This window comes from Thunnus albacares, chromosome 19 (assembly GCF_914725855.1).
Source record: "Thunnus albacares chromosome 19, fThuAlb1.1, whole genome shotgun sequence".
Classification (NCBI taxonomy): domain Eukaryota; kingdom Metazoa; phylum Chordata; class Actinopteri; order Scombriformes; family Scombridae; genus Thunnus; species Thunnus albacares.
The window spans coordinates 15553348-15565971 of NC_058124.1; the positions used below are offsets into that span (position 1 = coordinate 15553348).

General features: G+C 40.0%; 1 protein-coding gene across 1 annotated transcript; it reads left to right on the plus strand.

Moving 5' to 3' along the window:
• The first annotated feature begins 906 nt into the window (after nucleotides 1-906).
• On the plus strand, nucleotides 907-12393 carry LOC122969266 (transcriptional repressor scratch 1-like). The gene is made up of 2 exons (XM_044334815.1): nucleotides 907-2133; nucleotides 8305-12393. Exons 1-2 carry the CDS (start codon nucleotides 2010-2012, stop codon nucleotides 9078-9080), a joined length of 900 nt encoding a protein of 299 aa, XP_044190750.1. The 5' UTR covers nucleotides 907-2009; the 3' UTR covers nucleotides 9081-12393.
• Nucleotides 12394-12624: the final 231 nt, after the last annotated feature.

Sequence of the window (12624 nt, forward strand, 5' to 3'; positions counted from 1 at the left end):
TTAATTAGGTAATTATACATTTTTTGTGGAAAAAACATATCAGACACAAATTTAAAGTAGAGTATTGACATCCAGTACTGACTGGAGGGATCTTTAACAAAACACCCCTTCTAACAAGAATTCTGTGGCACAATATACCTTTAGAAAAAGATTAACAAGAATTTGGTGAAAATTTTTTTCGTGTTTTTTAAAATTTCTTATTTCAGTTACATAGATGATTGCATCACAGTTGTGAGAATGTAGTATATAACAAAATCATTGCATGTCATTACAGTATAGAGTTAGTTTTTACTGTTTTAGTTGATCATTTTAAGTCACTCTAAGAAAGAGTTAAATTCCCAAAATACAGAGATAAATATGGCTTAAATGTAAACTAAACTTACCAAACTAAACAATAAGCTATCGGCTCAAGAGTTGGCAAAGCAGTCAAAACATGTAAAACGATATTTGGTAATCAAAATATTGTTTCTAGAGTATGCCAAACAGTCCACGCACAGAGGCATTGACAACTTTACAACCATTTTGTAGATTTTTGGATGTAACAAATATATCGTTTTTTCCATATACCCCCCAAAAAATCCCAAATAGTTTATAGACCCCAGTTTGGGAACCAAAAACCCCCAGTCTGCTTGTGTGCCTTTTAATTGAACTGATATGAAAATCAGTGCAAGCGAGCACTTAACACTATCCAATTAAATCCCTCCTCGGCCATCTCCGCGCGCCGCTGCTGGTCCCACAAGAGAAGATGCTCTTTTTTTCTCTTCTTCTGATGAATAAAATTAAGCACTCCCATCTCTCTCTCTCTCTCTCTCTCTCTCTCTCTCTCTCTCTCTCTCTCTCTCTCTCTCTCGCGGTCTATAAAGCCGCAACAGCTGATCTCGTGCATCAGAGAGAGCCGCAGCTCAGCACGCGCAGAGCAGAGGAGAAGAGGAGAGAGAGGAGAGAGTGAAAGAGAGAGAGAGTTAGCGACGAGAAGAAAAGCTGTTTTGGTCTTCCAAGTGCAGTTTTTAGCAACATTTTGAGCAACATTTTTAAGGAACTGAAATGACATTTTGGCAGAGAGTCTTTCCTGGAATGCTGAAGTCTTGTGATGGTCTCTAGACGTTTTCTGGACTCTATCGGTTGTCTTTTTGAACCCATTTAGCCTTCACTTCTCTGTGACCGTTAGCTTACCATTACAACTCGTTACTTGCGTCTTTCCACTTCTTCTGAAGGCACCGGCACATCCAGCGGTTTGTTTACGATAAAAAAAAAGATTTTATTTGTTGACTCGCCTGCATGGGAATGTCCACTGGAGTGTGTTTCGCTTCAAGCTGAGCCAAATTTAAACGGGCGGAAACAGACGAAACAGGTCGTTTTGCTTTGTTTTTCTCTCTTTTTCCTCTGGTGCTGAACGGACAGCGGTGGTTGGCGGCTGGCTTGTGGCACGCGGCGCTGAAGGGGAGCTGTCCGGTGCTGAAACCACGGGGCACGCGAGAAACTGTTTGCTGGGAGCTGTGCGCGTGGTGAAGACCAGCGGTTTGGACCGGGGAAAAAACGGCCCCTTTCCTTGAAGACAAACAAACAAACAAAATAATCTAACAACATTAAAAAAGACGTTTTTACTGGAATTTTCGCCTTCCATGTTTAGAGGGAAATAGCCATACAGGAACCGATTTTTATTTATTTTTGACCTTCCAGAGCTCCACAGGTCTTCCAGTGGCGAGGAGTCGAAAAGGAAAACTGACAATTTTTCATTCAAGGATCCAACAGCTACGAACAGAGAAAGTCTGATTGACAAACGTGAGCAAAAAATAAACGTTAGATATGCTAAAAATACAGAAACACGTGAGGAGCCATTCATTTCTCTGATCTTTAAAAGCCATGACCCAGGAAACACCTTTAATCAAGTGATTAAGCGTTTCATACGTTCACGTCGCTTTACACCTATAGGTTTTTGGGAAGTGGTTGGAAGATACAGAGAGTGCGTGTATTTCGTATGTGTGTAGGAGCAACTATACTGTCCCATCATGCCTCGGTCTTTCTTGGTGAAGAAAGTCAAGCTGGACGACTTTTCGGCCGCTGAACTGGAGAGTTCATATGGACACAGCCGAAGAGAAGAACTGAGTCTGCGATTCCATCATCATGACAAAGGTTAGTCATCCCCCCCACCCCCCACCCCACCTACCCTACACACACACACACACACACACACACACACACACACACACACACACACACACACACACAATGTCTGGCATACAGCATCAAGGGCATTTTTTTATCCCCAGATTTAAAGCATTAGTCATGACTGAGAAGGAGGAGGGAAAAGGAATTACAGGGTCAAACTCCGGTGACAGCCCAGAAATATACCAACTGCATGCAAATGCTATTCATTTAAATTTTCTTTTTTCTTGCAAAGATTATTTACATGAAGCAGTAGCTATTATGTAGTGAAAGAGATCAGAACAGAAATATGCCAGGATGTGAGAAAACACACACACAAACACACACACACACACACACACACACACACACACACACACACACACACACACACACACACACACACACACACACACAAACACACTCAGGGCTATAAAAGAGAGAAATATTGTTTAATGTGATTAATGTGTGGTACATCTTAACCCTGTCCACAGCCAGGTTAGAGGTCAAGACATTGCACATGGGTTCTCCTCAAAGGCACTTCAGCAGGCCAATCTATATGTGAAAATATTGAATTTCCAGTTTCCCATATAAAGATGACCTAACTACAGTTATACTCCTGGCAGAGTAGATTGTAAACACATTTTCCCTTTTGGACAAACAACAATTTATCACATACAGTAAAAACAAAAAATTCACATCTAAAACATGTATGAAAATGATGTGAAATCAAAAGGCCCATATTTTAATTTCACACATGGGCTTTTCAGATGTGAATTTTTGGCATGACATAGGCAGTATCCTATTACTAATAGCCAATAAAACTGTATTAGACTTTAAATTTAACATATAACTTTAAATGTGTCACATTTTGATTGTGATTTCAACACTCTTATTACCATGAAATGAATTTTGATGATGCTACATGATGTGAGAATGATTCATAGTCCTTTGCAGTTAACAAATTAACACATATTCAACTCGCATTTTCTCCATAGAGAGGATGAAGACAGCTGATTAACAACGGGGAGCCGAAGTGCTGAGATCGTTGCTGAAAAGCACACTAAATAATGATATCAATATGTCAGCACCACACTCGTGAACTGGGATTCTCTGTTGCTGTTTCCCACTGTGTTATTCAAATCACTTTCTTCGCAGAAGATGCTAATTTCCTTCTCAGATTGATGCAATATTGCCCAGCTACACAAACGTTAAATGATTCCCACGCATGATCCTGAATACACGGGAAAAATACAATACAGAGTCAATGGGAATGTACTGTGAGTCAAACATTCACTAGAAAAGTATTGATGAAATACTTGTCTTGAGTTTCTAAATGGAAGCTGACAGGCTTATATTTGGTTGTTGGTGTCTGTTCTGGAGGAATTAGGAGTTATAATTCTGAAAACCACAGCAACAGGAGCTTCACGCAGTGAGGGGTTTAGGACTTAAACAAAGGTAGAGGCCTTTTGTTAAAGCTGAATTAACATTTTCCATACTAATTCTTAGATGTGAGTGTAAACAGGGCAGCTCACAGTCATGAACCCTCTGACAAAAATGTCCCAACTGCAAAGCTCTTTGAAGGTTTTTAGCCCCTTTTCGCTAATTATTTTTACATTTCCTGAATGGTTCAGTCCCACTGATTACAGTACATCAACCCTGTTTCCAGCAACAGCAGGCAGCTATTTTCAGCAAAGAAGCTCTGATAAACCCATAGTGTGCTGTTCAGCATCAAACAGCAGACAGACCAAATTAGTGACTAGCTGGTGAATGTTGGACATTTGAAGACCCCACATTATCTCAGAAGTTTGTTTAAACCAAATGAGTATATGGAAGAACTTTATAGTCTTTGGTTATCTTATCTTTGGTTTCATCATGCAGCACCAAAAAACTAACACAAAACAGGAGAGTTGACAAACACAGCATCAACAAAGTCATCTAAACTACGTAAATACAGTTGAAAATAGTTAATATGCAAATATTGCAAAATATTACAGCTTTACTCTTTATATTTCTCACTTGGTTGCATCTGTGGCCTCCCTATAATTTTGTTAGCTATATTTACTATTCCCTGCAGTTACTGTCTATTCCTAGCATTCAAATTTCCGTACTGCATGACCATATTGAAGAATAAAATGCTTTAATATTGGTCTTGTTGCCAGAAACACAACTCTAGCAGGAGTGTTGCTTTTAATCTGTTGGATTAATAAGGCAATTGTTTGCCCTAACAATTTTATAACAGGATTATATGCCAAGGTTGTGTGTTTGTCAGCTTATTTTGGAGGTCGTCTGCCCCCTAGTGGCCAAAAATCAATTAATGCAGCTTTAAAGAATTAAAGAAAAATCATTGTTGTTGCTGCACAGGGAGAAGTGTGTAACACTGATGGTGCAGCCTGGTCGTTTTCACATTGTACCAAGGTCAAATGTGAGATGAAGAGATCCCAGGTGCTCAGATGACAGAGTGAACAGGGAAACATGGAGGGAGCAGTAGCAGCAGCAGCAGCAGCAGTGTGGCAAGCATGTAAAGACTAAGACTGCTATCCCTTGTTATAAATATAACAAGAGTTTGACTGAAGCAACTGCAGCTTGTTGCACACACACACGCAAACACACACTGCTGTGTTTCTGTCAACTCGGCACATTTCCCAGGCAGCTTGCACAGCTGAGTGCACAGCATCACACACACATACACACACACACACACACACACACACACACACAGAGGAAGCACTCTGTGACCTACAAGTGTCCAAAGCACACAAGTGTGTGTCAGTTACTGCTGGTTTGGATCAAAAATTAAATTGTAGCTCGCAGCTTTTCTCTCTCTCTTTCTGTCTATCATTTTCTCTGTCTTTCTTCCTCTTTCTAGTTCTCTGTATTTCAAAGACATATAAAAGAAGGATGGCTGTGGTTTGGCAGACTGTTTTAATCTTTAATAAGCATTTAGAACAGCCATCAGCGCTAATGCTACTAAAGTACTTTGAAATGAATACAGAATTGACACAGCCAGACTGAGACAGTTGGAGGGAGACAAAGACAAACAAACAGAGACGGCACGCAGACGCTGAGACGCACAGCTATTCACAACACTTTAAAAAGAGGATACCGCCAGAACGGTCATGTTTAATTGGCAGGGATCATAGAGAGAGCTTCTGTGAGGAAAACACACCAGCACAAATTTACATTCTAAAACCAGGTACTGAGTTTGCTTTTTTATCTCTGTGCTTACTGGCTGTCAGTCACACATGCACAACTCAGTCTGGTCCTTAGTACCTTCACAGCAGAGTAAACAAATACATCAATGGAGGAGGTGGCATGATACAAACTGAATACTGTAAGAGAATATAATTGGATAAGCTAAGCCATTTTTTCCAGGAACCAAACTCAGGTCGGTCATAGTCCTTATTCAATCTGTCCAACACACAGGTCCAAAGCATTGTGTTTTGGCTGGATTGGCATTAAAACAGGTATAGTGATTATAGTGATTCTTAGGAGGATGAATTCAAAGCTTTCTGTGACCCCCTCCTTTACTGCAGCACCACATTCAGCCCAACAATTTTCAGTTGCACACAAGAAATATAGAAATCTATTGGGCACATTGCCATAACATCTACTGCATCTAAAGCTCCATGAGCTTTTTCTTAAGCGCCACCCTCAGGACAAACTTCAACAAAAGTCTTCATCGTATTTTTCTTGTTCTGACCAAAACTTAGTCATAAGTATGGCGAGATATAGCAATTATACCAAATTGTTTATTTTAACATGCCATATTTTATTGATAGTGATACTGTTGTATCTATATTTTCATGATAATATATATCAGATATCAAACTCTGGCCTAATTACACTGACAAAAATGTTTTTCTTGGTTTATATTTTAAGTAGAATGCAACATTGTTAGTGCATAAAACTTTTTGAATTCATTACATTTCCGTCATTTAACAACTGTCCTCCATTATGAGGAAATGGTTACGAGAAAAGAGAAGAAAAGGTGGGGTTTTCTTCCCACTTTGCGCCTTTTTTGTTCATTTTTCCCAGATTTGCTTAAGGAAGTTTTAATACTAGTCCCAGTATTTGGTATTAGTGGGATTTGTCCCATGCATGTGACATTTTTTTCTGTTAATCTTTGAAGGGAATGTGAACATCTGCTGTGAAGGTTCCCTTGAGCGAGGCCGTGACCCCTCCTCCAGTGGAGCTGTTCATTGTCCACCAGGAGATGTCAAGTCAAGTCAATTTGTATTTATATAGCCCCATATCACAAATTTACCTCAGGGGGCTTTACAATCTGTACAGCATATGACATCCTTGATTCAAGTAATGAAATGCTCCCCCAAAAAAAACCCTTTAATGGGAAAAAAATGGAAGAAACCTTGAGAAGAGAGACAGAGTAGGATCCCTCCTCCAAGATGGACAGACATGTGATAGATGCCGTGTGTACAGAATAGACCAGATAGCAAAAATACAGTATGGAAATCAGGATGACAAAATTATGGGTAGTTTGATAACATATATGAGAATATGTTATCAATACAGAATTCTGTAGTTTTACTGGGACGCTGCCAGTTTGAGTGATTGTGAAGCTCTTCATCCCCAAGACTAGTGCTGCTCTTAATCAACTTTACTTGGTTAAATAAGGGTTCAAAACTTTAGTCATGCTCTATAAAACAACATGCACACGCACACACAAACTCACACACACAAACACAGTATTTGTCCCAGAGTGCAACGATTGAATATTCATGATTCTTCTCTCTCTCTCTTTCTCCAACTCGCTCTCTCTTTTGCCTTCATTTTCTGTCTTCCTCTGTTGCTCTGTCTTAATTAAATTCAAAACGTTAAATTAGCATGAGAGCTGTAAACAGCATTGCCAAACCACCTAACCACAATCACCAACATAACATCACTTTCTCTCTTCTACATCTCTTCTTTCTTCCTCTCTTTCCATCTCTCTTCTCACTGTGCTTCTTCTGTCTCTCTCCGTTCCTCTATCTCTGTCTCTTGTTCTCATCATATTATCGACCAACTTCTGAGCTTTTCTCAGAACTGCATCATGAAATTATATTACCAGCAGTAGTATCTCCTCTGCTGCCTGTGTCTAAATGCTCAGAGAGTGCTAATTGAAATGGAGAGCTATTGATCGGCATAGATCCACAGGAGTCATGGCGGTGGGGTATTGGCTCGCAGGCTCTCCTTGTGTCTCTTAGAGTTCAGCCTGTTGAACGTAGAAGCCAATAATAGAAATAATGAAGCAACTGACATCATAACATGGCTACAAATAATTGATTTCAGGGTGCCCTTGAGCAAAGCACTAGACCCTCCAGCTGCTGTAATAGAGATGCTCTGTGTGCAGCAGTTGAAGTCTTGGCACCTCTGAGGTGTCACTGTGTGCAGCTGCAGACCTGTCAGGAAGGGTGCAGCCGATGAAGAGCAAGTGTGCTCACTGAACCCTCCTATGAAAAATAAAGAGTTCCCACTGTGAGGAAAGTGTCTCCTTGCTGGCAAAGACATAAAAGCACTTTACTACCACTATAAATACCACAACTGCTCCTGCCTCTTCCCTTCTCCTTCTTCACTTTATACCATCTCCAAAAATGGTTGTGTTTTAGACACGCTGTAGCTTGTATCTGGACTAGAATTGTGTTCCCCTGTGTTTCCTGTATCTCTTTGTCTCACATGTGTTAATGGGAAAACAAAAGTTTATCTTAAAATATAATGCACATGCTGATAATGTGGTCCTGAGGGGTCCAGTTGATATTTAGAAACCAGAGACGCCAGACTATCGTCAGTAATGTTATCAGGAGACAGCATGCTCTGTTAATAATGAATGAGCTTTGGTGAATGAGTTTGATTTGTGGCCTGTGTTTTTACAATTATTATAGGGGATCTGTTTAATTTTACTGGTAGCAGTAATATCTTGGAAAGATTTTTTTAAGAAGTTTTTTGGATCATCAGGGGCTCTGTAGATACTGAAATGGTGTCTCTGCATAAAAGAGCAGCTCTAGGTTTTGGTTTTTTGGTTTTGGAGAGACTTGTCAATACTCACATGTCAAACAACAGAAATGACAAATCTTGTAAAGATTTTCAAACCAATCAGTTTCTAATTTCCAATCAGTCACCCTGCTGTGGGCAAATTATTGACCTCTTCCTCTGTCTCTTCAGGTTATGTCAGCGATTATCTGAGTCCGTCTCCTTATGATGATGTGGTGGGAAGCGACTCATCTGTCATCTCTAAAGTCCCTTCCCCGAGCCACTCGTCAATCATCTACAGCCGCATTGATGACACCTACACTGGCATCCATGGCGATATCCACGGTGATTCGGACCAGCCGGACAGCCCGCGGTCTGAGGTCTCGTCATCAGCCGGCGGATACATTAACGGGGATGCAGCCGTGAGCGAGGGCTACTCAGTGGACGCATTTTTCATCATGGACGGACGATCACGAAGGAAAACTACGGGGAACCCCAGAGGAACCGCCCAGAGGCACACCTGCAGCGAGTGCGGCAAAACCTACGCCACGTCCTCCAACCTGAGTCGGCACAAGCAGACGCACAGGAGCATAGACAGCAAGATGGCCAAGAAGTGCCCCACATGTGGGAAAGTCTACGTGTCCATGCCCGCGATGGCCATGCACCTGCTGACCCACGACCTCAAGCACAAATGCGACGTGTGCGGGAAAGCGTTCAGCCGGCCGTGGCTGTTGCAGGGTCACATGCGCTCACACACGGGCGAGAAGCCATTCGGGTGTGCGCACTGTGGGAAAGCGTTTGCTGACCGGTCAAACCTGCGCGCTCACATGCAGACGCACTCGGCCTTCAAGCATTACAAGTGTAAACGGTGTGACAAGACGTTTGCTCTCAAGAGTTACCTGAATAAGCACTACGAGTCGGCGTGCTTCAAGGGGGCGTTCTCCCCTCTGAGCTCACTGGGAGAGTGATGGGTTTTCTTTTCTTTATTTATATCAAATTTTAATGGCCTCACTCCCTAATTTTCCTGCTTCCCCCAACAAGAACAGCAGTATGCCTGAGTGCTATGAGGGGAGGGGGGAGTGTTTTCCTTGCTAGGATCATGAGGCAAAAGACAAACAAAAATAGATTGATGACATGTCCATTTTTATCAAGACCCTTCTAATCCCTCTTTTGTCTCCTCTTTCCTCATCTGGAGGTGGAGTAAACCAGCTGGTACACATTTTGGATGCCGGATTTAGATTGTCACCTGCTTCAATAAGACACGTCCCCTTCTTAGGCTGTTTAAAGTATCTGTGAAGATAAATAAAGCTCAGCACATCTAGCTCATCATTTTTGAATAAAACCTAGATCTATTTATGTCCATATCTATCCTCATCATTCTTTTTTTTTTTTTTTGGCCCATGACAAAATTATACTGAAGCACAATTCCTCTCCCATCTCTTCATTTCTCTGTGACAGGCATATCACAGGAATTTAAAGCATGAATCACGTCTTCAGTTTTCTTGCAAAGAGATTAAATGAACTTTCATATATTATGCTTTTTTTTAAAAAAAAAAGAAAAAACAAAACAAACATTCATAATCTAAGGATACGTCTGGTATCCTGCATCTGGCGAAACTGACCTTGGACTGAACTTTTAAAGGGATAAAGCATCAAAAGAAAGAAAGCACATGATATTTGTTCTCCGCAAGTAAACAAAAATACTTATAATGTTTTTCATTTACACAAGTGACATACTATACCTGCTATGTCTCCTTAGGCTACTGACACAACCACACTGAACTGTGAAGAAAATATGATGTACAAACCTATGATAACATGGTAGTACAGGTACAAAGGGGAAACAATGCTTTTTGGGGAATTTTTCTTTAAACCAATGTCTTAAATGGCCAGAGAAGCTGTTTTATCTTTTTAAAAGTTATTTTTGGCATTTGTGCTTTACTTGACTGTAAACAGTAGAAAGTAAGAGGGAATTATGGAGACAAAACTGGACTTCCAGTTCATCAGATGGCCGGTAACCCCCACTGAGCCACCAGGGTATTCCTCAACAAACAGTGTTTTCCTATAAACTATAAAATCTAATGTTATTTATTTTTACTTTTCAACGTCAGACGAGGAGACAGACATTAAAAATGTCCTGATTTTCCTCAAAAGGTCAAACCTTTTTCAAGTGTTGTAAAATAGCATTTTATGTTGCCAGTGGGCCACACAGTATTCAACTTTGAGGTTCTTTTATTTGTCTATTTATTGCCTAATTTATTTATTTAATTTATTTTTTTGTATATGTATTGATTTGCACTTTACTTTGTTACATTACTTCGTTAGAGTTCGCCTTTTGTTACAAATATGCCAAAGCATTTGACACTTTCTAATTACCTTTTTACTTTTGTCCGCCACTTTAATTATAAAAACTTACTGCATGCAAAAAATAACAATAGCCTAATAATGGAATCTATGCCAATTTTATGAATCTTTGGGATAATTTGCCAACACCTCTTAGATACAGGCAAATTAAGCAAATTTCTGTCTTGGGCAATATTTCATTCATATCCGATCGAGCAATAATGCATGATATTTTTGAAGAAGCGCGAGTAATAACTGCTTGTAACATCTTGATTTTTTCAAGTATCACTATTCTATGTAGTTATGAGACATGAAATTTCAGGGAGTTAGCAAACCAATTTAGTGTTAAATACGGAGGGTTGAGTTAAGAGCTCTATATTTACAGAAACTGTCACTGCTGTGATTCTTTGAGGCCTTCTCCAGTGACTGAGTGCGTCAGTTTTTGTGATTGTTAACTGTGTGAAGAAAATAATAGAGCAGAGAGTCAACTTTCCAACCTTGCTAATTTAGTATGCCCAAAATATTTCCCCTTATATAGTTCTTTCTTGCGATCAGTAGCTTATTGACAATTATGTGTAAGCTTTGAGCTGTTGGGGCTTCCAGGGATTCACACAGATGGCACAACTCCTTTAGATGGAGGGCTCTGGGTTGGGTCGGGACGGGTCTTTTTGTACATGGTTTATGCACTGCCTGCCTCGTATTATTATTCTAAAATATTGTAGAAAGTAGAGGGTACAACTGTAGGCCTCTGGTGCTGAAACATGGACGAAAACACAAAGCCAGAACGAGAATTATTGGGGGGTTTTGGCACTTTTCTGCTGTGGTTGTAAAATGTTCCTGGTTCTAGATGTTGAATCAGAGAAAACACAGCTTAACATCTGTGGTGCTGAACGTGTTGCTCTTTTACCCTCAGTATGCCTTGATAAGGTCCCTGCTCGTCTCTCGTGAGATCTTAATGTTGAAGGAGAAATTTCCTCGTATGAGTTGGGCAAAATGAGTGAGCAATCACAGTCTTGAAATCTATTAGAGGATCAGTTTTGCTCCTTTGCTTTAACTTCGCGAGACATTAATTCACAAATTACATGTCAGGACCCTGGAGCTAACAATACTCATTTAACCTGCACAATGTCAGGATGTTTTTCTGTCCATCATCTCTGGCTGTTGTGAGGTTGTTATGGTGATCCCCAATGTAATTATAAGGACTGTTGAGAGCGACGAGAGGACGTTCAGTCAATATTTCAGCACCAGAGTGCATTGACAAACACTTAGATTCTACTATGAACTACTGTAGCCTACTATAGCCACAATCTAGTTTACCTATTCTTATATAAAAGCACTTCATCTTACGAATTATATCTTACAACTTTTTTTTTTCAAAGTTAGTAGCACAACAAAAGAGTTTAGATTCAGGTAGACAATGCCTTGTATGTAGAAATAACCTCTTTCTCCTTTTTCTACTATGATGAATCAAAGGAAACAACAACAATAAAACAACAAAGATGCTGAGATAACACAGGATGCGTTGTCCTTAAATGACACATGAAAATATGCTTTAAAAGTGACACATGGTGTAAAACCAACATCCTCATTACATGTTGTGTCATTTTTCAACATATCTGTGTGAGCATCTTCACCACACCTTTTTTTTAAGGGCGAATGAAAACTCGACTATTTTGCGGCAAGAGGCCTTGTAAATAAGCACTGATGTGACTTTGGAGTCCAATTATTTCTACAGATCTGTACAAAGTGACAGTGATGACGATGATGATGATGATGATGACGATGATGATGAATTTTTCTGGAGCTTCCTGCTTTGTTCTGAGTTCTTCCTCTGGGTTTTTTTGGGACCTCCAGTGGCAGTTTGAAACAATGTAAAGCACAAAGACAACACTGGGCATTTTGTTTCACTTCCTAAATAAAAACTAGGTTTAAAAAGTTTGTGTGTCAAGATATGTTTTTCTTTTGTAAACACGTTAATCATCATTCATATTTATGCATTCTTCAGTGCATAACAAACATTTACTTGTCTATTCCTTATTGTTATTAATGACTGCAGTTTCAGCTCAACAGTCTGATTATCCAAAAAAAAACTTGCCTATATAGCTATGCCAATGCAGCTGGTAACCATTTAGAGATCTTTCTGATCCTGAACCTTTTTTCAGACGTGTA

Bases quoted from the DNA above. Each gene is read 5' to 3' on its own strand.
- LOC122969266 (XM_044334815.1), top strand. From the start codon at position 2,010: ATGCCTCGGTCTTTCTTGGTGAAGAAAGTCAAGCTGGACGACTTTTCG. The intron at 2,134-8,304 runs GTTAGTCATCCC...CTGTCTCTTCAG, and splicing joins ATTCCATCATCATGACAAAG to GTTATGTCAGCGATTATCTG.